The sequence below is a fragment of the Electrophorus electricus genome, chromosome 10 (genome assembly GCF_013358815.1).
Source record: "Electrophorus electricus isolate fEleEle1 chromosome 10, fEleEle1.pri, whole genome shotgun sequence".
Taxonomy (NCBI): Eukaryota; Metazoa; Chordata; class Actinopteri; order Gymnotiformes; family Gymnotidae; genus Electrophorus; species Electrophorus electricus.
Genome location: NC_049544.1, coordinates 364493 through 390000, shown reverse-complemented (window position 1 = coordinate 390000; position 25508 = coordinate 364493). Strand labels below are relative to the sequence as shown.

Here is a 25508-nt window from a genome sequence, read left to right as displayed (position 1 = left end):
AAATGCAAGGACCCTGAATTCCTGATTAATCTTTCTCACACCTGAACATGATAATACTGAATAATTGATACCAAAGGGTAAGTCCATGTGTGTGTGATCCCAGACATTAGCTGTAGGTGGTGGCTGTGTTTTTCTTGTTATTAACTGAGCCTTTTCCCTGCGTCTCCGGTTAGTATCATCAGTCCTTCACTGCTGTAGACCCCAGTGTAGGACCACTGGTCCTGTCCGTCTGTCTGGAGGAGGAGGACAATAGATTTAGGGTGATTCTGAGGTGAGAACTCACGCACACACACACGCACGCACACACAAAGAACTCAATACATGCACGCACACACACACACACACAAAGAACACAATACATGCATACACATATACATACAAAGAACACAATACACGCACACACACACACACACACATACACACACACACACACACACACACACACACACATATACATACAAAGAACACAATATATGCACACAAACACACATACACACACACAGACACACAAAGAACAAAATACATGCACACACACAAAGAACACAGTACATGCACATACACTCTCACACACACACAGGCACACATACATGTCCCTTTTCTCTGTAGGACGAATGAGTGCTCTCTGCATGGGACATTCTCCACCTCTCTGTTCCAGCACCTCCCCACGGCTGTGGAACTTGCTAAGGTACTCCACAGAATCTGAGATTTACCTGTCAGCTATAATTCTTCATTCAGATAAAAATGCTTGAAAATGCAGGCGCTTTGTCCCGTGACAGATGCTGTGTGCTGGTGTGACTGTTTCAAGCTTTGAAGTTGTCAGCTACCTAAAGGTAACCACTCTTTCGCCCACGAAAATAAGAGAGGAGAACCCTCCACCGCTGCGCCAGCCTTAGACGCCATCCCTCTCTCTCACGTCTTCAGGCTCCAGAGCTTATAACAGCCTTTGACCAACACCGAGTGTCTCACACCTTTAAGTTTGGTGTGTTATATCAGAGGGAGGGGCAGGTGAGCACCACCTCAGCGTCTCACTCAGTCTCCCCGGACCCCTGACCTCTCTGAAAGCTCTGAGGCTGAGAATCCTTAGTTTTGCAGTGTCATGTTTGTTTTCAAGTTAACGGAGGAGGAGATTCTCAGCAACAGTGAGGAGAGTGAAGAGTTTAAGGATTTTCTCTGCATACTTGGCCAAACTGTCAAGTTGCGAGGATTCACTGGGTAAAGTATCACCTTCTACAAGGCTTCTATCTCAGAGGGCGCTGGTACGACATGGCGGAGAGTTGCGAGTGTCTCAGGTGACATTCTTCTTCTTCAGATTCAGGGGGGGTCTGGATGTGTCCTATGGCCAGACAGGAAGTGAAGCAGTCTTCACTTCCTTCCATGGGAGAGAGATCATGTTCCATGTAGCCACCAAACTGCCCTTCACAGATGGTGACACACAGCAGGTGAGAACTATAATAATAATAATAACAAAAATAATAAATTATAATTAAATACTACTACTACTACTACTAATAATAATAATGATGATGATGATGATGAATAATGAATAATAATAATAATGAATATAATAATAATAATATTATTATTATTAATGAATAATAATAATAATAAATAATACATTATAATAAAAATAATAATGATGATGATGATGATGATGAATAATGAATAATAATAATAAATAGAATAATAATAATAATGGACAATAATAACAACGAATAATAATGATTAATAATAATAATGATTATTAATAATAATAATAATAATAATAATAAATTATATTTATACAGAACCTTTCACATTGTGAATTACATCAGTGCTTCTTCAGAAACTGGACTTTATTTTATAGCGTATATATTTTATCCAGTTTCCATATTCATTCATTTACATTTTTTGTACGATACCAAAACTGCTGGCGTCAAAGAAGCCATTTTGAGTGTGTAAGCAAATCCCAGTAGAAATAGAAACACTGTATATTTCGATTTTACTAACTGTATTCCTTCCTCTTGTTACATGTTCCCTCAGCTTCAGAGGAAAAGGCACATTGGGAATGACATCGTCGCCGTGGTCTACCAGGAGGGCCACGCCCCTTTCATCTGTGATGTCATCAGCTCCCACTTCCTGCACTGTTTCATCGCCGTAAGGAAGGTGAAGCAAGAGAAGGGGGCAGATAAGACAGATGGAAGAGGGGAGGGGTCTTTTCAGGTGAGCCTGTGTGTGTGCGTGGGCATGTGAGATGGAGCAGGCAGGTATGGAGAGTGAGTGAAGAAAGAACTAAGTTAAATGAGTTTGCGTTAAGAATTTACGGTTACTGCCCCCTTATGATTGACAGGTGTCCGTCACAGCCCGGGAGGATGTGCCTCCGTTTGGCCCTCCTCTTCCCAGTCCTCCAATTTTCACAGAGGTGAGAGCTGATTACTGCACCCTGCTGGACATTCACTAGTCCTGCACCCACAGGTAGCCCTCGGGTAGATCCTGTCTCTTGGGTATAACCTGCACATATGGGGCATATGGCCTAACAAAAGTGCTTTGACATCTACTCATAGACTGTATCCTAGCAAGCACAGTAGGTTAAAGTCTTAAAAAAGAGACAGTTGAACTTTATTCTGGTGGCGTTTATAATCCATGTACATCCATGGATCCAACCTATACATGGAATTTGTACACAACACACACTGAATTATTGTGTTAAATTCATTAAGTTGGAATTGTAATGCTTAACATTTGGTGCCATATTTTAAAAGGGCTGCCACAACAGCAGCAGCTAGGATAGGAGTGCATAACCTCACAGCTGAACTAACACTATTAAGTTTCAGACATCACCAAATCTTAAACTGGAAAGCTAAATTCTCACTGTATTCTCACTAAAATCTCAGTAAAACCTATTTCGCACCTTAATGAGAAAGAGACTGGAAAGCAGAGTTTTGGTGTAATGACATTAATGACAGATGTAATGACCGATGTAATGACATTAATGACAGACGTAATGACCGATGTAATGACAACTATGACAGATGTAATGACAGATATGACAGATGTAATGACAGTAATGACATGTAATGACAGTAATGACATGTAATGACAGGGTTTAGTTCTGAATGATCTCTCACTATTTTAAATCTTCATCTTTACAATAAAACAAGCAGCTCACTCTGTGTGATGCGTGATCTCACGTATCTTTGCCAGGGTTCTGTGCTACGGGAGTTTCTCTTGACAAAACTCATTAATGCAGAGATTTCATGCTACAAGGCAGAGCGGTTCAGTAGATTAGAGGTAATTAAAATTTATTACAGCTTATCCAGTCATATTTTTCATTTTCTACATATAAGCTGAGTATATAGAGTCATTCTTCCTGCGCTTTATCCCTACTGCTCTCACTGGATTCAATGTTCCAAGTTGCGCACACGTTCCTCACTCTTGGAGGCCCTACGATCAGAGTTGTCCAACCGCTCACAGTGCATGCTGGGAGAACCCACGCAGGTAGTCCCGCCTCCAGGTGAAGGTGGCAGGGCTCTGGCAGAAGGCGGTGGAGGATTCATCGAAAACTTTAAGGTCCGACAGACACCCGGTTCACAAAATACAAGCAGATCAAAGTGGATTTTCCTTTTCTCACTAGTGTTTCTAGTAATGACGTACTGGGCCTTGGAAACGCCTTTATATAGGACAGTGGAATCATGACAGATGGTCGGATACCTTCTAGAACAGGGCTGTCCAAGTCCAGTTCTGGAGGGTCCGAATACTGCAACGTGTAGTGATTGTCTGCTCAGACACGTCTACTAAACCTGGCAACTGACTGATGCGTGGAATCAGGTGTGTTTAATATTAGTCATGATGAGTTGAATTAGATGTTTGCGTATACAATCACCAAACCAGAGCTCTTGTTTATGCAGTGCCAAGTTAACTAATATTAAACACACCTGATTCAACTTATCAGTCAGTTGCCAGGTTTAGCAGGTCAATGACCCTCCAGGACTGGACTTGGACACCCCTGTACTAGAGGTCGGGCCGTAACTCCATGGGTTCGGAACACTTGAACACTTGCTAGTCACTGTTCTGTCTCACTCCCCTGTAGAGAGCTATTAGAGTGCGCAGTCACTCTTTTGACACTTTGGGAGCAGTAAAGAAAACAGGAGCCCCAAAACAAAAGGTAAATACACACACATTTTTCTGACAGTTCAAGGAACGCAGAAAGTTAAGATTTCACATGACCAGTCAGTTTTGACATGTCTAGAATCTTACACTGCTTTCTTCTTGTTCCGTGTGCTTCTTGCAGGATGGAGACAGGTAAGGGAGCCTGTCCACACACCTCACCACAACTTTACTGTCTGGATGCTGAGCAATGTAATCTTTGCTTTATAACCCCTCCCTGACCCACAGTGAGCCAGGTCACAGGTCTTCTGCTCACGTCCTTGACAACACCGAAGTCAAATGTCACACCAGCCCTCAAGATGTGTAGAGGTCACCCTGCTGACTCCAGAACTCCACCCATAAACACCCTAGCTGAGAGACCACATGGATGATTCTGAAAGATGTCACAGAGCATCAACTCAGCACTTCTGTAGCAGTCAGAATCAAACACTTGTGCTTTGTAGTTTTAGCTATTTTGAACCTGATAAATTGATACAGGCTCAAAATTCAGAAAGGCAACACTAGTACAGCAGTCACCCTCTGCGTGTGTGGACCTCTGCCTTCCTGGAGTCCCAAAGCCAGTTGGACTGCAAGTCTGATTGCTTAACTGGAACAGGTGTCATAACTGGGCCAGTAGTGAACTCAGGAGGGTAGATCTCTATGGTGACAACTGTAAAGTGCACTTTAATGGAACCTGTAGCTTTGTCTTGAATCAAACCTGAGAACAGCACACAAAGCAGACCATCCTCATCACTCCCACAGCTGGGAAAACTATATTATCTAAAGGTTACATTAACCATTACACTGCAAACAAATAGCAAAAGTGACAACTAGCTTTTCCTTTTGAATTATAATAGCAAATGAATTCTACAGGAACAGGAAGTTCTACCTCAAACTTAAAGCTAGTGCTGCAGTTCTAAATGATGTTGTCAAATGACCCAAGGCACCCAAAAATGTTAAACATGGCTGTTTAAGAATGTGATCTTTAGATGGGAGTAACTGTACATTAAAACATCCTACACCTCAACCAAATGGACTTTTTGGTGCCAATTTGTGCTGTTCAGAGAACTACGTGTAGACTTCCATTTAGGTTTAAAAAAACAAAAAATCAAATAAACACAATCAAAAAAAAAAAAAACACGACACTTCACACTTGGGACAAACCATTATTTATTGAAAAAAGCTGTAGGGGCGAGTGCCCCCCCCCACAGGTTTGGTTTAATCCTCCTCTTCATCATCTCCACCCCCGGCACCTCCCTGGCCCTTCTTCGCGTTCTTCCTCTTGACACGGCCAGGTCGGCCACCACCATATGGTGAGCGCAAGGAAAAGTCGATGTGCTTCTGACTGTCCAGCCGCACCACAAACGACGGGATGTTCACCACCTGCTTGCGCACGCTGCACACAGAAAAGCACAAGTGAGCTGATACCAGACAGAGAAACCAGACAGGTCTGATCAATTACTGCTCCCCTCAAAGGCCTCATTGACGAGGAATTCTTGACAACACAGGCAATCTGACAGTTTGAGTTAAATCACTGGCCAAGAAAGCATGACGACCATTATAAATCGTGCGCACAAAGCACCCCTGAACTTTACCTTGTGCCACACCCTCCTGCGCCTCACACGCTGCCCTCCGCTCAGCTGTGGCTCTGAGCGTTGTTACAGGCAGAGGTATACGGCACAAGAGCCGAATTGACCTTGCAGAAAACTTTCGAACGCACGCCACATGGAGGCTAACAGCAAGAGCTAATAGAAAAGGAAGCACAACCTCAGAACAGGACCTGCAGCCCTGGACATCAGCTCCCTGGAACCAGGGGCACCAAGACTCACTATCCCAGGACAAGCCCAAGGGCATTCCCGGCATTCCTTACCGAATGTGTCTCTGGCGGATCAGGACCCTGGCGTGGTGGATGCTCTTGGCCAGACCCAGCTTGAACACTTGAGTCTGCAGACGGCGCTCCAGAAAGTCTTCAACCTTCAGACCCAGAATGTAATCCAGCTTCATCTTGCCCTCGTCCAGCACACCAATACGCACCAGCCGCCTCAGAAGAGCGTTACCTGCACACAGGTGTGGCATGGGGGGGGAGGAGGAATATGAGGTAGGTGCCTCGGTCAAAATCGAACCTAAAGGAGTTTCTAATCACACGCCCACATTAAGCGCTTAAACCACTTTTTTGGATGGAACTTAATACAAAGAATTGTGTGTGAAACAGCATTAGCACTTATGACCGAATCTGTTTGAAGGCCTTAAACATTGCCATACCCTCAAAGAGGCGCCTGGCGTCTTTCTCGTCCAGAGTCAGCAGCTCTCTGGCAGCCTTGCGGATTTTGGCCAAGGTGAATTTCACCCTCCACACTTCTCTCTTGTTCCTCAGACCATACTCACCTGCCCACAACACAGCGTCACTACACAGCTCAACATTTGGACTCAAACTTCATTACACGAGTGCGGTGCCCGAGGTCGGTCCTCACCGATGAGCTTGAGCTCCTGGTCCAGGCGGGACTTCTCGAAGGGCCGGCGGGGGGTGACGTACGTCTTACTACACACCCAGCTCCTAGCGACGGGCATGGCGGCTTAGTCACGTCTGCGGAGAAAAACAGCGTTTGTCCCGAACACCTGCAGGCACGGATACGCCGGTCCTCTGATGTGAGGGCCGGACGGCGCGTTGCTAGCGGTCTAAGGGAAGCTGCGCCTAACGGCAAACGCGTTAGCCTAGCCTGCTAGCTAACCTACAGACCACGTTACTTTAGGAAGGTGGTCTGTAGGTCCGCCCGGCACGGAACACGTTTCAGACGCTCACGCCGCTCACTACTCCGATTTAACCGAGATTACCGCACCAGGCCTCGCGAGCCACGGACACGAGCGGCAACACCGCGTCGCGTGCACATGTTCTAGCGCATTTTATGTGACCACGAAGCAAATCGACTGCTAATCAAGTTCAAGAGCGCTGATGTTTTAGAATACAATATTACGCTGTAAAACATTTCATTTGGAGAGCAGGCTGATGGGAACGAGAGCAGTCCACCATTACCTATCTCGCTCAGGCACCAGCAGTAAAGAGAGCGCGTAGACGTCTTCCTCGGCTATATATACCACACTGGATGTACTACACTACCCACAAAGCTTTGCGTGGGAATGACGACCGCGGCCAAGAAGGCGATGGTTTCTATACAAACCTGATGCTGCCTCCTGTTGGACAGTGTCATTGAAAAAACAGTGTGTGTGTATCAGGATGTGTGTACCATATAGTTTACTAAACTGTTAAAAAAAATCACACTTTAGATCACAATGAACGAAAGATTCATGGTGAAAATCTTTACTGTTATAAATTGTGTACTTCCTTGAGAACAAAATGACGTAATAGCAATCAGTGGAACCAAAATCACATGAACCTGATGCTTTTATCCAAAGCAACTTATAATTTTGACTGAGTACAACTTGAGGGTTAAGGGTCTTGCTCAGGGATCCAACAGTGGGAACTTGAACTGGCAACCTTTTGATTATAAATCAAGTACCTTAACCACTGAGCTAACCACTGTCTCCTCCATGCACTTGAGGCTTTCCTGGGAGACACAGCAAACCTTCTTTTGACGGCACGTATGGACATGCCCTCCTGAAGGAGCTGGACTACCTGTGCAACATGAATAGTCTGTAGGTACCACCTCATGGCAGCAGTAGTGATGAGGACACTAGCAACACACCCACAGAGCTGTAGACAAGAATGAGTCAGGACTGGGAGGAAGAGAACAGTTCCCTTTTAAGTGCTTGACCTGCTGTTGCACTAAAGCAGGTGAAACGGATTCACAATCTCTCCTGCTGCCTACCTGGACAGACTGATGTCCCTGGTAGTATACTGTGATGATGAAGTGTTCCCTTAATGTTTTTGAGCAGTGTATACAGTATAGTTCTCCAGCTCCTACTTATCTAATCCATGAAGTTTAATCTCAGCATTGCTGAGACTAATTGATTGTCAGAATAAGGTGTGTTAGATTAGCTTTGCAACAAAACTCTGATGTGCTGCTTCATGACCGAGCAATGGTAGCCTATGTATCACATCACCAACCAAAAACATTAAAGGCAGGATGTTCAGGAAATTCAGTAGTCAGAACACAAAAATGAATACTGAGACTATGAAGTAGTGCTGTGCTGGCCATGCATACCATCTGAGAGCGAGATGGGGTGAGAGAAAAACAGTGAGAGAGAGCGGGCCTATTTATAAACCAGTGTAACACGATTCTGGACATGTGTTTCTGTCTATCTGAACTGCTCAGTGACACACACACACACACACACACACACACACACACACGTACGCTAAAACGAACACACGCTGCTCCCCCAAAGATCTCTCAGTGCAGCATTGCCGTCGTCTGACTGAGACAAGCATACTCTGTGCTCTCCGTTTCTTTCTTTCTTACTTTTGCATTTTCTTCTTTTTTCTGCTGCTAGCTCACAGACGAGACTTTTTCCCACGTTTTCAGTCCGTGTGCACTCCTCATCTGGTCCTAACGTCTGGATTTTAACCTCTGCTGCCTTCTCTGTCCTCTTCCTACTTTTCTTTTTCTCCTTTCTGTCTCAGTTTTTGCTCGCCCACACGACCTCCGGCTCCTGGCGATGCACCATGCTTTCTTCTCCCACTGTTATCCTACAGCCCTACGGACTTCCTGTGTATCCGCAAACAACCCCATGCTACCCTGGCTTAGTACAGGTAACCTTCATCTCTCTCTGTTTTTTTTCACTCTGTGTCATATTGGGGCTACTGAAGTCGCTGAGATCCTCAGTATGAGATGAGATGTGAAATGAGATGAGACGTAGTGTAGGTGACGAGTCGTTACTCTGTGTAGGTGTTCAGCACAATCCCTTCAGCACTGTACAACAGTTCTCTAGCGGCCAGTCAGGAAGACTAACATTAACTCTTGTAGAAAACAGCTGCTACACTTGTGTTGAGCAACAGAGGGTGTGACATACTGATAAGCAGGGTGAAGGCCTGGGGCCCCCAGGAGCCACCAGAACACGTTAAGCACACACAGTCACACTTGCTTTTATAGGACAGTCAGCCCAGTTTACAACAAAGATTATGTTCATGTGTGCATGTCTTGACCCATAATCAATATGAACTGTAATTAATCAGGTTTGAACTGTAGTTATACAGTATGAACTGTAATTAAACAGGTTGAGCTGTAGTTAAACAGGTTGAACTGTAGTTAAGATGTGAGTGAAGCAGAAATCTGAAGTGCTTTTATGAGTTTCTCTCTCTGAAGGACACAGTGGCCTGTTGTTATATTTGTCCCTGTGAGGTGGCCTGGGGCAAACAGATAGTGTGTGCGTGTGTGTGTGTGTGTGTATCAGAACAGCTGATAAATGCTGTGGGTCTGTCCTCTGTCTCTGTCTCTCCTCTTCTATGTCTCACTGGCTGTTTGTATTTTTAGCTTGTTCCTCTCATGGCAGATTAACACACACACACACACACACACACGCACACAAAAACAGTGACAGAGACTGTCACTGGAAGTTGATGTAGATATATAAACGAAACATGTTAATTTGCAGTCGGTGGATATAGCTGTCATGTTTGTATTAGTAACGTACACTAAAGCTGTATGAGATATATTGTAAAATTAAATAAAATATCTATCATTAAGCTATATATCATTTCTGTGTATTAGTAAACCATACCAATGTTTAAAAAAACGTATGGCTTTTATAGATGTGTGCATGTGGTGTTTGTGTATGTGAGTGTGTGTGTGTCTGTGTGTGTCTGTGTGTATATGTGTGTCTGTGTGCGTGTGTGTGTATGTGCGTGCATGCGTGTGTGCATGTGTGCATGCGTGCGTGTGTGTCTGTGTGCGTATGCGTGTGTGTGCATATGTGTGTGTGTGTGTATTTGTGTGTGAGTGTGTGTGTGTGTGTTATTCCTCAGCTGTTATTGCTTCTTGGCAGTTTCTGATCTTTGACCCCAACACTGACAGCTGAAGAGAGGGAGCAATCGGAAACGAGTCAGCAGTGAAGGTGTAACATAACACAGCTTTACCTAAGAGAGAGAGAGAGAGAGAGAGAGAGAGAGAGAGAGATGGAGGGGAAAGAGAGAAATAGAAAGACAGAGAAGAAACATTATTTGTTTTACTGCACATAGATGTTAAAAGCTTCCTTCTGTGGAACTGGTGAGTCCTTCTAAGTGAAGAAAGTTAGTAAGTGTGTGTGTGTGTGTGTGTGTGTGTGTGTGTGTGTGTGTGTGTGTGTGTGTGTGTGTGTGTGTGTGTTTGTGGTGATTTTATGTGTGATGTGTGTAGGTATGTTTGTGTGTGATTATGCATGTTTACATATGTGTGATTATGTGTGAATTTATGCATGTGATTGTGTCTGTGTGTATTTACATATGTATGATTGTGTGTGTGTGTATTTTTGTGTGTATTTATGTATATGTGAATATGTGTGTTTACATATGTGTGATTGTGTATGTATGTATGTATGTATGTATGTGATTGTGTGTGTCTTTGTCTTTATGTATGTGTGATCATATATGTATGATTGTGTGTGTGTGTGTGTGTGTGTGTGCGCTGTATCTTGTGTGTGCGCGCACGTGTGTGTGTTTGTGTGTGTCTTCAGTTCTGCTCCTTCTCCCCCTTGTCCTTTCACTCACACACAACTGCAACAAATGGCAGCTGGTTAAATAACAAGTCCACTACACAGTCTGGGCACAATTACCACTCAAACACACGGCAGTCTGGGCACGATTACCACTCAAACACACGGGAGTCTAAGCGCGATTACCACTCAAAGACACGGCAGTCTAAACGCGATTACCACTCAAAGACACGGCAGTCTAAGCGCGATTACCACTCAAAGACACGGCAGTCTGGGCGCGATTACCACTCAAAGACACGGCAGTCTGGGCACGATTACCACTCAAAGACACGGCAGTCTGGGCACGATTACCACTCAAACACACGGGAGTCTGGGCACGATTACCACTCAAACACACGGGAGATCTCTATATCTTGCCTTATCAGAACCTGAGATTTGTGCAGACTAACTGGTTATATTTGGCTGGACCTTCTTCAAGACGTCAGTGTTATTGCCACAATATCTGCTTAGTGTCGCCCTGTTGAGGGACAAGTGGGGGTTGGACAGAAGGATGATTGACAGGGACAAACGAGCACAGCTGCCATGGGCCACCCCAAGGGCCCGGATTTGGTACGCTGTGATTAGTGGATGTCTGGGCTGGGCCAGTGCAGGGGCGAGCTTTAAAGCATGCTGTGTGGCTGGATACAGGGGGAGAGACCGGACACGGAGGTAAAGCGGTAAGACAGCACATCACATCTTCTCTTCTTTCTCATGTTTGTTGGAGGCGGGGGGGTGACTGGGGTTTCATGAACCAAACTATTCTCGCATCGTCTTCGTGACGTGTCATTTTTATAGTATTTCTTTTCCTGTGATTGAGCAGGTGGGGATTTGAACTAAATGTTCTTTGTGTGGTTTTGTAAACAAAACAATCATAAACAGTAAACTCACACACTCAGTGACCCACAGACTTACTGACCCGCACACTCACTGACCCACACAATCACTGACTCACACTCACTGACACACATTTCCAGAACTGTATGTTGAATCTGCACCAGTCTGTCTATTCCTGAATCTACGCTGAATCTATTTTGTAATGTCCTTAAAACTGCAAGAATTGAAAAAATGAAACTTATAACTTCTTATTATTACAGCTTATTAAAACTCATTACAGCATGTGAAGGGAATTGAATGTTTGTGCTTTATGGATTTTATTGACAGGAAGCTCAGAACTGTGTTCAAAATCTCAGTGGTGATGCCTAAACAGAATAATGTTGGTTTGAAATACAATTTCAGTACAATACAATGCAATTTCAGTTGTATTATATTACATTTTTCTATTAAAACTAGAAAACTAGGTTGGTCTTAACTGACCAGTGACAATGTATCTTAGGTCATAACTAATGAATAGAAGTTTAACTTGATTTTAAACAGCTTCTCTCCTCTCCCAATAGGGTGCCCCAGCGCAGGAGGCAGGGCCAGGCAGTGGTGACCCACCCCTTCCTCAGGTCTATGCCCCACCCCCCTCATATCCACCACCTGGCCAAGCACCACCCACATCTGCTGGAAGGCTCCCACCTCTTGATTTCAGCCCTGCCCACCCCACCTCTGACTATGCAGACCATCACCAGCTGAGAGTCTACCAGAGTGCTCAGCATGATGGGGCAGACTCCATAGCCACCAGTAACACAGTAAGAACATGTCCACGGATCTCTTTTATATATACTTCTGGGGTGGGACTTTGTCGTTCTGCTGGAAGCCACAGTGCGAGGATAGTGTTTCCCAAACCTGACTTTCCAGTGCTTTCCAGACGTGGTCTCCCTTATTTAGTCTGTATTGCACATCCTGTTTAACTGAATTATGTGTATTTCATATGATTTTTATAACTGTAAAAATTTCATTTGAGCAAAATCTTCTGCAGAAAAGATGTCAGAGTGCTGGTGTTAGATGTTTCATGAAACACCTGCCGACATTAACGCTGATACTGTGGAATCTCAACTTTCAACACAGTCCTCGGGGATTTTCAAACCAAACGTGCTTGTGCCATTGGCTTGTGTTTAAGCCCAGAGAAGGGTCATAGTGAAGGGTCACAATGAAAGATCATAGTGAAGGGTTACAGTGAAGGGTCACAGTGAATACATACAGTGAAGAGTTACAGTTTAGGGTCATAGTGAAGGGTCACAGTGAGGGGTCACTTTTGGAGAGTAAAGTGAACTTTGAAATACTGTCTTTCATAAGACAGTCTTTAATAAGATATAAACACAGTGAACATATCCTTTAATAAGGCAAGATCAAATGTCTTTTAGTGTTTTATTTCAAAAATATCAGCATCAGGTGTCTGTGTGAAGTGTAGTTAGTGAGCACTCTAACCAACAGAAGTGTATGGGGTCATGTAAAGTATAGTTAGTGAACACTGTAACCAACAGATGTGTGTGGCGTCGTGTGAAGCATAGTTAGTGAACACTGTAACCAAAAGATGTGTGTGGGGTCATATGAAGTGTAGTTAGTGAACACTGTAACCAACAGCTACAGTTCACTGGGTGAATTAAGGTCAGTCTGCATCAGTCCACACATACAACAGGTGGACCAACTCCACACTATTGGTTTAAATGCTTGAAATGTAAATAAATCAAAACCTTGCAATATGTTAAGTTCTAATGGTGTGACTATATATATGCAAACCTGGGTCAGGAGTGACATGGGTGAAGGATTAGGACAGCGTGTGAGGGTGAGTGTGTTTGGCTCCAGGTTTAAGCTGGTCTACTATACATATCCAACTGAACATGCAGCCATGTAAGGACATGCAGCTGGCACGTACCAACGGGGGGGTGGAGTCAGCACTGGCACGTACCAACGGGGGGTGGGGGTGGAGGGGATGGAGTCAGCAGAAGGGGTGTTTGAGACCTCTCTCTTACTCTCTTTCTATTTCCTCCACTCTTTTCTGTCTCTTTTTGATTTTTTAATTTTTGATTTCTTATCATTTGTCAAGTCAGTTTTTTTTTCTGTTATATCATTGATAATAACAAATTATGTAAAATTATGATTTGTGTGTGGAGTTACATTATTAGCCTGAAATGTTCAGTGTCAGAAGTTGATCATTAAATGTTCAGTATCAGAAGTTGATCAATAACGTTGCTGCTACAGAACCTCTGACCCGATGCCTCTGAGACGTTCTACAGCGTCTCCCCTCACTGAAGGCCACATTATATATCTCACCACTAGAGAGCGCCAGTGTTACATGCTCCAGATTTTCGGATATTCAGACGTCGCCATGAGAGGGGGGTCGAGGGGGCAGGCAGATCGGATGACCCCTCCTCCCTGCAGTTTTGTCCAGGTTCAGTCAGATAAACACTTTGCATCGTGACATGATAGCACCATTCTCAAACCCCGCCCACATTCCTCCTCTTCCCTGCTAACCCCGCCCTCATTCCCCCTCCCCCTCCCCCCGCTAACCCCGCCTACAACCCTCCGCTACCCACTGCTTCCAGTGTACCCCCTCGCTGTTTCGCTGAGATAAACAGTATAAACAGCTAACTGAGTGTGTCTCTGTCTTTTTGCTTCATGGTCTGTCTATTTACGTCCATCTCTCTCTTCCCTTTCTATTACTTTTGTCCTTTTCCCCAGAATCTGGCAAAATGACCTTTAACCTCACCAGCAAAATTGCAGCACTGTGATTGGCTATTCACACCCAATTGCTCAGTCTCTTCTAATGCTTCATGCTCTCACTTCCTCTGTTTCACATCATCCCTCTCTCTCACTCCATCCCTCTCTCTCTCTCTCCCTGTCGCCCGTCCAGAGGCTGATCATCGAATGCACCCCCCCCCCGCTGTCGCTAATCTGTTCCCTTCTGCGTAATAAATGGGTATTTCTGACTGCTTTACTCGTCCTCTCACTTCAACCACACTGCGTTCATATTTTCCCTCCATTTGTTTCTGCAGTTTTTCACTTTTTCTAGTTCTCTTTTATCACTGTTTTGTTTATTTGTTTATATTTTGCACAAATGTTTATGTCTTAATCTCCTTTTGATGGTCATAACATCAGCTCTCCTTAATATCTTAAAAATAATAATTTTAACAGTTTTGTGGCATTTGGTGAGATAGGCTGACACATACACACACACACACACACACACACACACACACACACACACACACTGGCATCGTGATGCATTGTGGGATAGTGGATGTTTTGGGTTTGACGCACAATTCCTTGTAGTATTCATCTGCATGGGGCCATTTTATGCACATTTATGAAAAAAAACAAATAATGTATTTCGATATGCTGTGTAACAATGCATCAAGCCAGCTGTAGCACGGTCCGTGTCGCTGGGTTCCAGGCCACCCTGCTGGTGTGAATGCACTGTCGAGGACTTTCATTCAACTTCTTGGGGTGAAAATGCAGAAAGTCTATATTTCTAAGTTCCTCTGGTCTGTTTCTAACAGGCATGTACTTAGACAGCTCACTAAAACAGAGGTGTGGTCACAGCCCCTCGGGTTTGCTTGAGAAGATTCACTGGATAGAGAATGCTAATGCTAACGCGCTTCTTGTGGACACCTCATAGGACTGTTTTTTCCCCCCAGTAGAAATATGATGCAACTGCAAGACCTATGAAACAACTTCATGACATGTACAAACATAACTTGCAGTATACGTTTAAAGGTACCCTAAGTACTAAGTGACATATTACTGGCTTTCTTCTGGTCACATGACTTATAACAGTACAAAACACAAACAGGAAGTAACCAGCTGTGTTACTTCTGTTAATTAAACCTTTAAAGAAAAATTCTACTTAGTGTACCTTTATACATAGTTTTTTTTTTTTTTTTTTTCCTTTTATGTCTCTGGTGTAATTTCCTCATCCTCTCTCATCTTCCTCTGCTTTCTCTTTATCGTCCTCTCTTCACCCTCCTCTTCCTCTCTCGTGTCTGTCACACTTGGCATCTCAATTGTCCTGCCTCGTCCACATTCCTGCCTATCTCAGGACGAAGCACTGGCTCCTGTGACCTCTGACCCCCAGCCTCTGAGTGCCTCTGTGACGGCTGGGGGCGGAGCAGGAAGTGGGGGTGAAGAGGAGGGCCCTGGAAAGGCACAACCCAAAAGGCTTCACGTGTCCAACATCCCATTCAGATTCCGAGACCCGGACCTGAGGCAGATGTTTGGGGTAAAAGGAACTAGAGCTGTTCTCTTAGTAGCCATCATGGATGTCTACAGATATCTAATTACAAAAATGCTAATTATAACAACTGGGTTTGTCATTGATCCACAACACATGTGTTTCAGCAATTTGGCAAGATTCTTGATGTTGAGATCATCTTCAATGAGAGAGGGTCAAAGGTCAGTATATATCAACCACAATGAGACCTCACCCCGTGTGCTGCTGGTACAGTTCTGTTACAGTGCTGGTACAGTGCTGATACAATTCTGATATTGTGCTGGTACAGTGCTGATGCAGTGCTCATCCTCAGGGCTTTGGTTTCGTGACATTTGAGAATGCAGCAGAAGCCGACCGTGCCCGAGAGAAACTGAACGCCACCATCGTGGAGGGCAGGAAGATTGAGGTACAGCAGCAAACACCGACATAACGGCAACTGACACATCAGTGAACACAGTGAACACAGCATTACTGAGCATTACTTAGTGTTACTGAATGTTACTGAGTGTTACTGAACGTTACAGAGTAGTACTGAGTGTTACAGATTGTTACTAAGTGTTACTGAACATTACTGAATGTTACTGAGGGTTACAGAGTGTTACTGAGCATTGCAGAGTGTTACTGTAAGTATTACAAAAGTCTGATATACTCATGGATTCCTGCGCTGTTATTTGTAAATGCCTGAAGAAAAGTGACTGAGGTGTCATTGACAGTGATCTGTGTGACGGCGCACAGGGGGCACAGGGGGGCATGGGGAGGGGCATGGGGGGGGCATGGGGGGGCACGCCTGCTAATCGGACAGAAGTTAAAAACGGGCTCCCTCTTCAAGTGTTTAAATAGATAGCCCGAGGTTTTCATACTTTTGTCCTGTGGGTGCAATATGGTTTATTTAGCAGTGTATGAATTAGCAGTGACTGACCTCACTGTGTATGTGTATGTGTATGTGTGTGTGTGTATGTATGTATGTATGTGTATGTATGTATGTGTGTGTATGTGTGTGTATGTGTGTGTATGTGTGTGTATGTGTGTATGTTTTCTCACTACAGGTCAACAACGCCACAGCCAGGGTAGTGACCAAGAAGCCACAGACTCCCCTTGTCAATGGTGAGCTTTCACTAATAACTATTAATGTTACATATATCAAAATTAATATAATATATATTTATATTATTGTCACATATTAATATTAATGTCATATATATGAAAATATCAATATTAAAATACTTGTAAAATGTAAAATGTTATTTTAAAATAATACCATCATGTTGAAAGTATCCATACCGTGAATCATAATTTCATAATTGATTTCTCTCTCTTTCTTAGCTGCAGGGTGGAAGCTTAACCCAGTTATGGGAGCCATGTACACCCCTGAACTCTACACTGGTACTCTACCTAAACACTCTCACTCTTTCTGCACTCTACACCGGTACTCTACCTAAACACTCACTCTTTCTGAACTCTACACCGGTACTCTACCTAAACACTCTCACTCTTTCTCAACTCTACACCGGTACTCTACCTAAACACTCTCACTCTTTCTCAACTCTACACCAGTACTCTACCTAAACGCTCTCACTCTTTCTGCACTCTACACCGGTACTCTACCTAAACGCTCTCACTCTTTCTGCACTCTACACCGGTACTCTACCTAAACACTCTCACTCTTTCTCAACTCTACACCGGTACTCTACCTAAACACTCTCACTCTTTCTCAACTCTACACCAGTACTCTACCTAAACGCTCTCACTCTTTCTGCACTCTACACCGGTACTCTACCTAAACACTCACTCTTTCTGAACTCTACACCGGTACTCTACCTAAACACTCTCACTCTTTCTCAACTCTACACCGGTACTCTACCTAAACACTCTCACTCTTTCTCAACTCTACACCAGTACTCTACCTAAACGTTCTCACTCTTTCTGCACTCTACACCGGTACTCTACCTAAACACTCACTCTTTCTGAACTCTACACCGGTACTCTACCTAAACACTCTCACTCTTTCTCAACTCTACACCGGTACTCTACCTAAACACTCTCACTCTTTCTCAACTCTACACCGGTACTCTACCTAAACACTCTCACTCTTTCTCAACTCTACACCAGTACTCTACCTAAACGTTCTCACTCTTTCTGCACTCTACACCGGTACTCTACCTAAACACTCACTCTTTCTGAACTCTACACCGGTACTCTACCTCTCTCACTGGAGTGTTACATAAGAGTTCGGTAAAACACCATGTGGTTGTGGGTGGGTGTTGCAGTGTGTGCACAGAGATCTGCTGTTCTGGTAAATTTGCCTCCTCTCTGTCTTTTTCTCATTTTCTCTACTCTAGTTGCCAGTTTTCCTTATCCTGTTCCCACACCAACCTTGGCTTACAGAGGCTCTGCCCTCCGGGGGCGTGGCCGTGCAGTCTACAACACGATTCGCTCAGCTGGTACTGCAGCCACACCAGCCACTGTTCCAGCCTATCCAGGGTAAGTCTTGTACGGCAGACTGAAACTGCTCTCTGACACTAACTAACGTCTCCAAACGTTTTGGTTTTGGAGTTTCATGGTCCTTTGTCTTCCACAGGGTAGTCTACCAGGAAGGACTTTATGGAGCCGAGGTCTATGTGAGTTCCTGTCTCACACTTTTAACTATAAAACTATATTGAAGAAATAAGAACTCTTCCATATGTTAATAACAGTTAGCATGAAAAAATAATTAATCAGCATGAAAAAAGAAGAAAAACACACACTGCAGAGTCACACACACATTTAGCTGACACTTTTATCCAAAGCGACTTACAATGATGACTGAGTACAACTCAAGCAATTGAGGGTTAAGGGTCTTGCTCAGGGGCCCCAACAGTGGCACCTTGCTAGTGCATGCACTTATACACATACACACACATCATTAAATATGATATATACATGGGTTTGATTTGATACAGATTGATTTTTGTCTTTGTTATAAACAAATTTAACACCTTTAAGTATCTCTCCTAAATACTCTCTGCCTCCCTCTCCCCTCCCTCTCTCCCTCTCTCTCTCTCTCCCTCTCTCTCCTCTCCCTCTCTCCCTCTCTCTCTCTCTCTCTCTCTCTCCCCTCCCTCTCTCCCCTCCCTCTCTCCAGGGAGGATACCCTGCCACATACCGTGTTGCTCAGACGCCTTCATCTGCTGCTGCTGCTGCTGCTGCTGCATACAGTGATGGGTGAGTGACCCCCGACCCCTACGTGTCACATGACATTAACCCAAACCTGAACCCAATCACAGATTCACAGCCTTCATACACTCTGGGTTAAGGTTGAGTGTTAGGGTTGGGGTTAAGGGGTAGGGTTAAGGGTTAGGGATAGGGTTAGGACTTGGTTAGGGTTAGTTAGGGTTAAAGTTAGGGTTAGAATTAGGGTTAGGGTTAAGGTTACAGTTGGGTTAGGGTTAAGGGTTAGGGTTACAGTTAGTTAGGATGATGGATAGGGTTAGAGTTAGTTGGGATAATGGATAGGGTTGGAGTTAGGGTTAGGGTTAGTTAAGGTTAGGGTTAAGGGTTAGGGTTACAGTTAGGGTTAGGGTTAGTTAAGATAACGGTTAGGGTTAAGGTTAGGATTAGGGTTAGGGTTAGTGTTAGGGTTAGTTAGGATTACAGTTAGGGTTAGTTAGGGTTAAGGGTTAAGGTTAAGGTTAGGGTTAGTTAGGATTAGGGTTTAGGGTTAGGGTTACAGTTAGGGTTAGTTAGGATAATGGATGGGGACATAGTTAGGGTTAGGGTTAGTTAAGGTTAGGGTTAAGGTTAAAAGGGTTAGGGATAGGGTTAGGGTTAGGATTAGGGTCAGGGTTAGGTTATGGTTAGGGTTAGGGTTAGTTAGGATAACAGTTAGGGTTAGGATTAGGGTTAGGTAGGGTTAGGGTTAAGGTTAAGGGTTAGGGATAAGGATAGGGTTAGGGTTAGGTTAGGATCAGGGTTAGAGTTAGGGTTAAGGGTCAGGGTTAAGGTTAGTTAGGGTTAGGGCTGTTAGGGTTAAGGGTTAGGGTTAGAGTTAGGGTTAGTTAAGGTTAGGGTTAAGGTTAAAAGGGTTAGGGATAGGGTTAGGGTTAGGATTAGGGTCAGGGTTAGGTTATGGTTAGGGTTAAGGGTTAGGGTTACAGTTAGGGTTAGGGTTAGTTAGGATAACAGTTAGGGTTAGGATTAGGGTTAGGTAGGGTTAGGGTTAAGGTTAAGGGTTAGGGATAAGGATAGGGTTAGGGTTAGGTTAGGATCAGGGTTAGAGTTAGGGTTAAGGGTCAGGGTTAAGGTTAGTTAGGGTTAGGGCTGTTAGGGTTAAGGGTTAGGGTTAGAGTTAGGGTTAGTTAAGGTTAGGGTTAAGGTTAAGAGTTAGGGATAGGGTTAGGGTTGGTTAGGGTTAAGGGTTAGGGTTAGGGATAGGGTCAGGGTTAGGGTTAGGTTAAGGTTAGGGTTAGTTAGGGTTAGGGTTAAGGTTAAGAGTTAGGGTTAGGGTTAGAGTTACAGTTAGGGTTAGTTAGGGTTAGGGTTAAGGTTAAGAGTTAGGGATAGGGTCAGGGTTATGTTACGGTTAGGGTTAGAGTTACGGTTACAGTTAGTTGGGATAATGGATAGGGTTGGAGTTAGGGTTAGGGTTAAGGGTTAGGGTTAGAGTTATGGTTAAGGGTTAGGGTTAAGGGTTAGAGTTAGAGTTAGGGTTAAGGTTTAAGGTTAGGGTTAGAGTTAGAGTTCGGGTTAGCGTTAAGGGTTAGAGTTAGGGTTAAGGTTAAGGTTAGTTAGGGTTACTGAACTAAGTAAGGTTAACTAATTTAACTAAGGTTACTTAGGGTTAGTCTTATTTAGGGTTAGGGTTAAGGGTTAGAGTTAAGGTTAAGGGTTAGGGATAGGAATAAGGTCAGGGTTAGGTTAGGGTTAGGGTGAGGGTTAGAGTTAGGGTTAGGGTTAGGGTTAGTGTTAATGTTAGGGTTCTGTACACCATCTGAATGATTTTTTTTTTAGTCTTAATGTGAACATTTGTAGTAAATCCTGTTTTTGAGGTGTCTTTGTGTTCCCTTGTGTTGCTGAAGGTACGGGCGTGTGTATGCCACAGCCGCTGACCCCTATCACCACTCGGTGGGACCCACCACCACCTATGGTGTTGGCACTATGGTGAGAGATACTATCCTTTAAATACCTTCACAACGGCTGATGCATTATTGGAAAAATTCAGTGTGTTCATCAACAGACTTTATTTATGCATTTAATAGGTTTGAAAAAGATATTGGATTGTTTTTTTTTGTTTGTTTGTGAGGTTTTTTTGGCCCAGGGAATGAGTTGTGCTAAGAGACATGACATATTTGTATAGACCACTGTAGTACTAAATAAATCTGTAAAATAAAACTTTAGTAAAACTAGAACTAAACTAAAAGTAGACCTTTTCACTTAAAGGAGCAATAATTGATTCTTTTGCAATGATTCAGGCATTATACTGATACCTAGTCGCCTGGATGTATGTCCGGCTACTGAGTGTCTGGTTGCTTACATGTTGGGGACAGTGTTTCATCAGTTAATTCAAATTGGAATCGTGGTCTCTGAATGTTTGCAAAGCGTTTTTTCAGCACATTTCCTCACATGAAAATGCTGACGGAGCTGCAAGTACATGTACATGTACATAGTTGTTAAAACTCCCCTGTTCTTTTTAAACCAGGCCAGTCTGTACAGAGGAGGATACAGTCGCTTCACCCCTTACTGAATGGAGCACCACTGTGACACCTCTGGCTCCCGACAGGGCCGAGCCGTTTCCATGGCGACACAGGGCAGGCCATGATGCTCGACGCACTCAGGAAGTTATTCTGCCTTCGCACCCAGAACGGACCTATGGGAATTTGTGGTGTTATCATACACAGACTGTGACCGAACTGAAACTATTTATTTTAAGTAAAGATTCTGATAGTTCTGAAGCTATGTACCCAGCAACATTCTCCCTATGCCACAAATGTTCAGGAAGTCTGGGATATTCTATATCACGGGCTCGTTTTTGTATGTTACTTTCTGTTTATTTTAACGTAGTACACACAACACAGACACAAGCTTCTCTGAGCAGTCAGGAGTTCTTGGGAACATCTTTTAAAACTCAAGAACCATGAGACCATTGGTGTACAAGAGGGCACCTGTATTCTGGTCATTTAATCCTAATCTGTGCCTTATGTCATTACAATGTATTATAATAGTCAATATGACATGAATTAAATGGCTGTTTCAGACAAACCTGCTACTGCGGCTAATAGTATGGGTGCTAGCTGTTGGATGCTCCTTCACTCTGCTAGCTTCCTTTTAGTTTGGCTCATTTATAGTAGTGTGTGAAGTGAAAGTCTGTCAATAGCCTTTAATCTCACCACCCTTCAGATGCTCTCTGTCACGCAGCAAACACCCATGACACTGCCGCCGTACGGCAGTCTAGGACTCAGAAGATTACACTGTAGAATATACTGATACTTTTTACAGACTTCGAGTGTTGAATGCCACTGCTTAAGCAGTGTGTGTGTGTGTGTGTGTGTGTGTGTGTGTGTGTGTGTGTGTGTGAGATTTTGTAGCCATTAAACTGAGGTACAGTGGCAGCATTGGTGCAGGTGATACTTTTAATGCTCTACCTCTCAGCTGATCTCCCCAGCTCGCCTGTAGGTAAAGGAGGCGGAGTCTCAGAGGGGGTGGGACCTGAAGACATCCAGCCTTCCTTCCTTCTGTCTGTCTGGGCCGCTCCTATAAACCTCTCTGTTTTCACACTTGTTTACCTCAGTGAGTGCACAGTAAACACACAGGACAGCTGGGAGTCCTTCAACTTTAGTTGGCCGTGTGCCACAAGCATCCCCTAAAACATTAGAAAGGTTAGTCATTCTCTGTGATGCTGGATCTGGCTTTCCTGTGATAACCGTAGCATTTTGAAATGACTGTTGTTATTATTCACACCTTGTGTAGGTTTGTGCTGAGCTGATCTTACTCACAGGTTAATTTCAGAATCCCCCTTCACTGCACGCTTCCAGTGCTCAGGTGTAGAATACACTGTGATTGGCCGGCGTGGCCGTAAGCCTGACACCCTGGCCAGTGTCTTTCTCCACTGTCCTCTCTTCTTTATGCCTAAAATAAAGTTTCTCTCTGATGTTTCCCTCTGACCTTTCTCCTGATGTTTCTTTCTGAGGTTTCCTGTACTCATTTCACTGTCTGTTCTTCTTTGTAACACCTGGTTTCTTTCTTTGTCCTGTTTACGTTCCTTCTTGGATTAGGTCACATTCTGAACTCTTAGACATTTTAAATATGATATAAACCCTCTTACATTATTCTGCTTTGGCTGTTTTGGTAACAAAACAATCAAAATTATTGTTTTTTAGCTCCTAATATTTGTGTGACTACTTTAGTCTTAATGTTTAGGTATTGTTTAAATTAAATGTGTAAGTGATTATTTCAAAGCTTTATTTATTTCTAAACTTTAACTAAGGAATTACTCAACATAAAATGCAAGTAAACTTGCCAAATCTGATTTTGAATTAGTTTAATAGTTACTCCAGTTGAGCTAAATTAAATTAAATTAAAATTAGTTTGGGCTTCCATAAGTGGTACAAGAGATGTTATTGAAGTACTTAAATAAAATGTACATAATAAATGAAAATAAATGCATTACAGTAATTATAATTCTAGATACTTAAGGTGCTGAAATAACCCATCATCCTTTTCTCTTGTGTTTGTGTTTACTTAATATGCTCTTATTTTGCTCTGATGCTCTTTCTTTCTGATGTGCTTCTACATTCACTCTATAACTGCTGTCCCTCTATAACTCTGTGTATATCTGCTCTGTCCCTCTATAACTCTGTGTATATCTGCTCTCTCCCTCTATAACTCTGTGTATATCTGCTCTGTCCCTCTATAACTCTGTGTATATCTGCTCTGTCCCTCTATAACTGCTGTCCCTCTGTAACTGCTGTCCCTCTATAACTCTCTGTGTATATCTGCTCTGTCCCTCTGTAACTCTGTGTGTATCTGCTCTGTCCCTCTGTAACTCTGTGTATATCTGCTCTGTCCCTCTATAACTCTGTGTGTATCTGCTCTGTCCCTCTGTAACTGCTCTTTGCATGATTTCTGTCCTTTTTCTTATTTCTCTCTCACTCCCTGACTCACTCTCTTTCCTGTTTGTCAGTGCTAATCTCTCTCACCCTTTTCTCTCTCTCCCTCTCTCTCTCTCTCCCTCTCTCTCTCCCTCTCTCTTTCTCTCTCCTCTACATATTAGGGTCACTGTGCTGTCCATCTGGTGTCATTACTGTATCAACCCTGCAGCTCTGGAAGAAGGAAACTGAGCTCTTGAGTACACTTTGTTAATTGTGATAAAATATTTCTGTTGTCCAGAATATCTGCAGTTCCTGTCTGATGATGCACTCACGTATTTTATTCTGTAAGATGAAGACATTAAAGACATTTCACTTGCCAACTTGAAGACCCTGATTGTTTTATTTTGAAAGGTGTCTCCAAAGTCTTTTATCTAATAACGAATCTCCAAACTACTGTGCAAAGTTCACTGATGACCTCACTGTCACTGCCATGACCAAGTCAAAAGTGCTTTCCTTGCACACTGGATTAAGGACTTTCCACAGCATTTTAAACACGGTGCCCCACAGGGTTGTGTTTTATCATTGTTATTGTTTTCATAGTACTCTAATGAGATGAAATTGTTGAGCGGTCATTTTTAATCATTGAAATATGCAGATGACATGCAGATTACCTGTTTCTAGCTGGGTTTAACCCTAACCTAACCCTAACTATATCACAATTATAACAAAACTATAACACAACTATATCACAACAACAACACAAGTATGTGCTGGTAACATGGGTTCTCCGGCTCTTTGGTCCAGTGGTCAGAGCTCATGTTTACCTCCTCTCAGACCTGTGTTTGAATCCCATGTAGGGTGTCTGCCTTCATTACAAACTAGAACTCAAGTGTATATTTTCATTTGTCTGTCAAAATACAACATCTTTCCAACCACAATGACCAGAATTTGTGGGAATTTTGAACTGAAAATTAAGTGTTTTGAACACAGTATCTAAATGTCTTTACAATTTGTACTATTTAAGAATAAGAAAAATTAGGGACAAAAAAATGAGTACCTTGGTATAATGATCACATTCGCAATTTAAAACAAAACACTTGAAAAATAGAATGTAACTGGTGCCACACTAAGCTTGTAGTCTTCCAGCTTGCATGGAAGGAGAACCTTCTCAAGTACAGAAAAGCACTTATTACTGCTCTAACATCTTATCTCTCAACCCTAATACAAAAATCACCAAAGTAATCCAGGATTTCTTTTTAGTACAATTGCACATCTAACTAGGAATAAAAGTGACACCAATGCTGAAAATATATCACCACACAGCAGTAATGAGTTCATGAATTTCTTTAATGAGAAAATTAAGCACATTAGAGATAACATTAAGAGTATTAACGTGACATCTGGCAGCTACATAGAGATCAGAACAACCAAGCCAAAAAGGACTGTAGAATCCTTTACACTGATCCAAGAGCCAGAACTTGCATGTCTGATCTCCTGCTCAAAATCCTCCACTTGCTTACTAGAGTCACTGCCCACACACTTTAAGGAAATCCTACTTGTAGTAACTGAACCTTTACTAAATTTAATGAACTCCTCCTTGAACATTG

The 25508-nt window shown here is 43.2% G+C and overlaps 3 protein-coding genes across 5 annotated transcripts in view; 2 read left to right on the top strand and 1 right to left on the bottom strand.

Moving 5' to 3' along the window:
- si:ch1073-90m23.1 (rap1 GTPase-activating protein 2) overlaps window positions 1-4450 on the top strand; it is a 6506-nt gene extending 2056 nt beyond the window's left edge. The window contains exons 7-19 of the mRNA XM_027005919.2: window positions 174-271; window positions 607-685; window positions 777-830; window positions 922-1005; window positions 1112-1212; window positions 1310-1439; window positions 2020-2199; window positions 2327-2398; window positions 3181-3267; window positions 3391-3546; window positions 4067-4141; window positions 4268-4278; window positions 4372-4450. Of these exons, the coding sequence (XP_026861720.2) occupies window positions 174-271; window positions 607-685; window positions 777-830; window positions 922-1005; window positions 1112-1212; window positions 1310-1439; window positions 2020-2199; window positions 2327-2398; window positions 3181-3267; window positions 3391-3546; window positions 4067-4141; window positions 4268-4278; window positions 4372-4450 (1206 nt within the window). The remainder of the gene's footprint in view (window positions 1-173; window positions 272-606; window positions 686-776; window positions 831-921; window positions 1006-1111; window positions 1213-1309; window positions 1440-2019; window positions 2200-2326; window positions 2399-3180; window positions 3268-3390; window positions 3547-4066; window positions 4142-4267; window positions 4279-4371) is intronic.
- Window positions 4451-5324: 874 nt separating this feature from the next.
- rps9 (ribosomal protein S9) lies at window positions 5325-7239 on the bottom strand. The gene is made up of 5 exons (XM_027005955.2): window positions 7154-7239; window positions 6594-6706; window positions 6385-6507; window positions 5993-6179; window positions 5325-5518 (listed from the first exon to the last, which is right to left on the bottom strand). The coding sequence occupies exons 2-5, from the start codon at window positions 6688-6690 to the stop codon at window positions 5341-5343; spliced, it is 585 nt and encodes a 194-aa protein (XP_026861756.1). The 5' UTR covers window positions 6691-6706; window positions 7154-7239; the 3' UTR covers window positions 5325-5340.
- Window positions 7240-8418: 1179 nt separating this feature from the next.
- Window positions 8419-22980, top strand: rbfox1l (RNA binding fox-1 homolog 1, like). 3 transcript variants are annotated; one of them, XM_027005908.2, is made up of 12 exons: window positions 8419-8830; window positions 12141-12377; window positions 15668-15847; window positions 15967-16020; window positions 16152-16244; window positions 16885-16942; window positions 17162-17221; window positions 18178-18319; window positions 18417-18456; window positions 18960-19039; window positions 20893-20974; window positions 21513-22980. In XM_027005908.2, the coding sequence occupies exons 1-12, from the start codon at window positions 8744-8746 to the stop codon at window positions 21555-21557; spliced, it is 1158 nt and encodes a 385-aa protein (XP_026861709.2). In that variant the 5' UTR covers window positions 8419-8743; the 3' UTR covers window positions 21558-22980. The 3 variants fall into 3 exon arrangements, with proteins under 3 accessions (XP_026861709.2, XP_026861711.2, XP_026861710.2); XM_027005910.2 differs by lacking the exon at window positions 8419-8830 and adding an exon at window positions 13909-14020 and having other exon boundaries at window positions 12288-12377; XM_027005909.2 differs by lacking the exon at window positions 8419-8830 and adding an exon at window positions 13831-14020 and having other exon boundaries at window positions 12288-12377.
- Window positions 22981-25508: the final 2528 nt, after the last annotated feature.

Coding starts and splice junctions, on each gene's coding strand:
- rbfox1l (XM_027005908.2), top strand. CDS start 8,744: ATGCTTTCTTCTCCCACTGTTATCCTACAGCCCTACGGACTTCCTGTG. Junction 12,378..15,667: donor CCATAGCCACCAGTAACACA/GTAAGAACATGT, acceptor TGCCTATCTCAG/GACGAAGCACTGGCTCCTGT. Junction 16,021..16,151: donor TCAATGAGAGAGGGTCAAAG/GTCAGTATATAT, acceptor GCTCATCCTCAG/GGCTTTGGTTTCGTGACATT.
- rps9 (XM_027005955.2), bottom strand. CDS start 6,690: ATGCCCGTCGCTAGGAGCTGGGTGTGTAGTAAGACGTACGTCACCCCC. Junction 6,508..6,593: donor CCAGGAGCTCAAGCTCATCG/GTGAGGACCGAC, acceptor TGTTGTGGGCAG/GTGAGTATGGTCTGAGGAAC. Junction 5,519..5,992: donor ATCCGCCAGAGACACATTCG/GTAAGGAATGCC, acceptor TTCTGTGTGCAG/CGTGCGCAAGCAGGTGGTGA.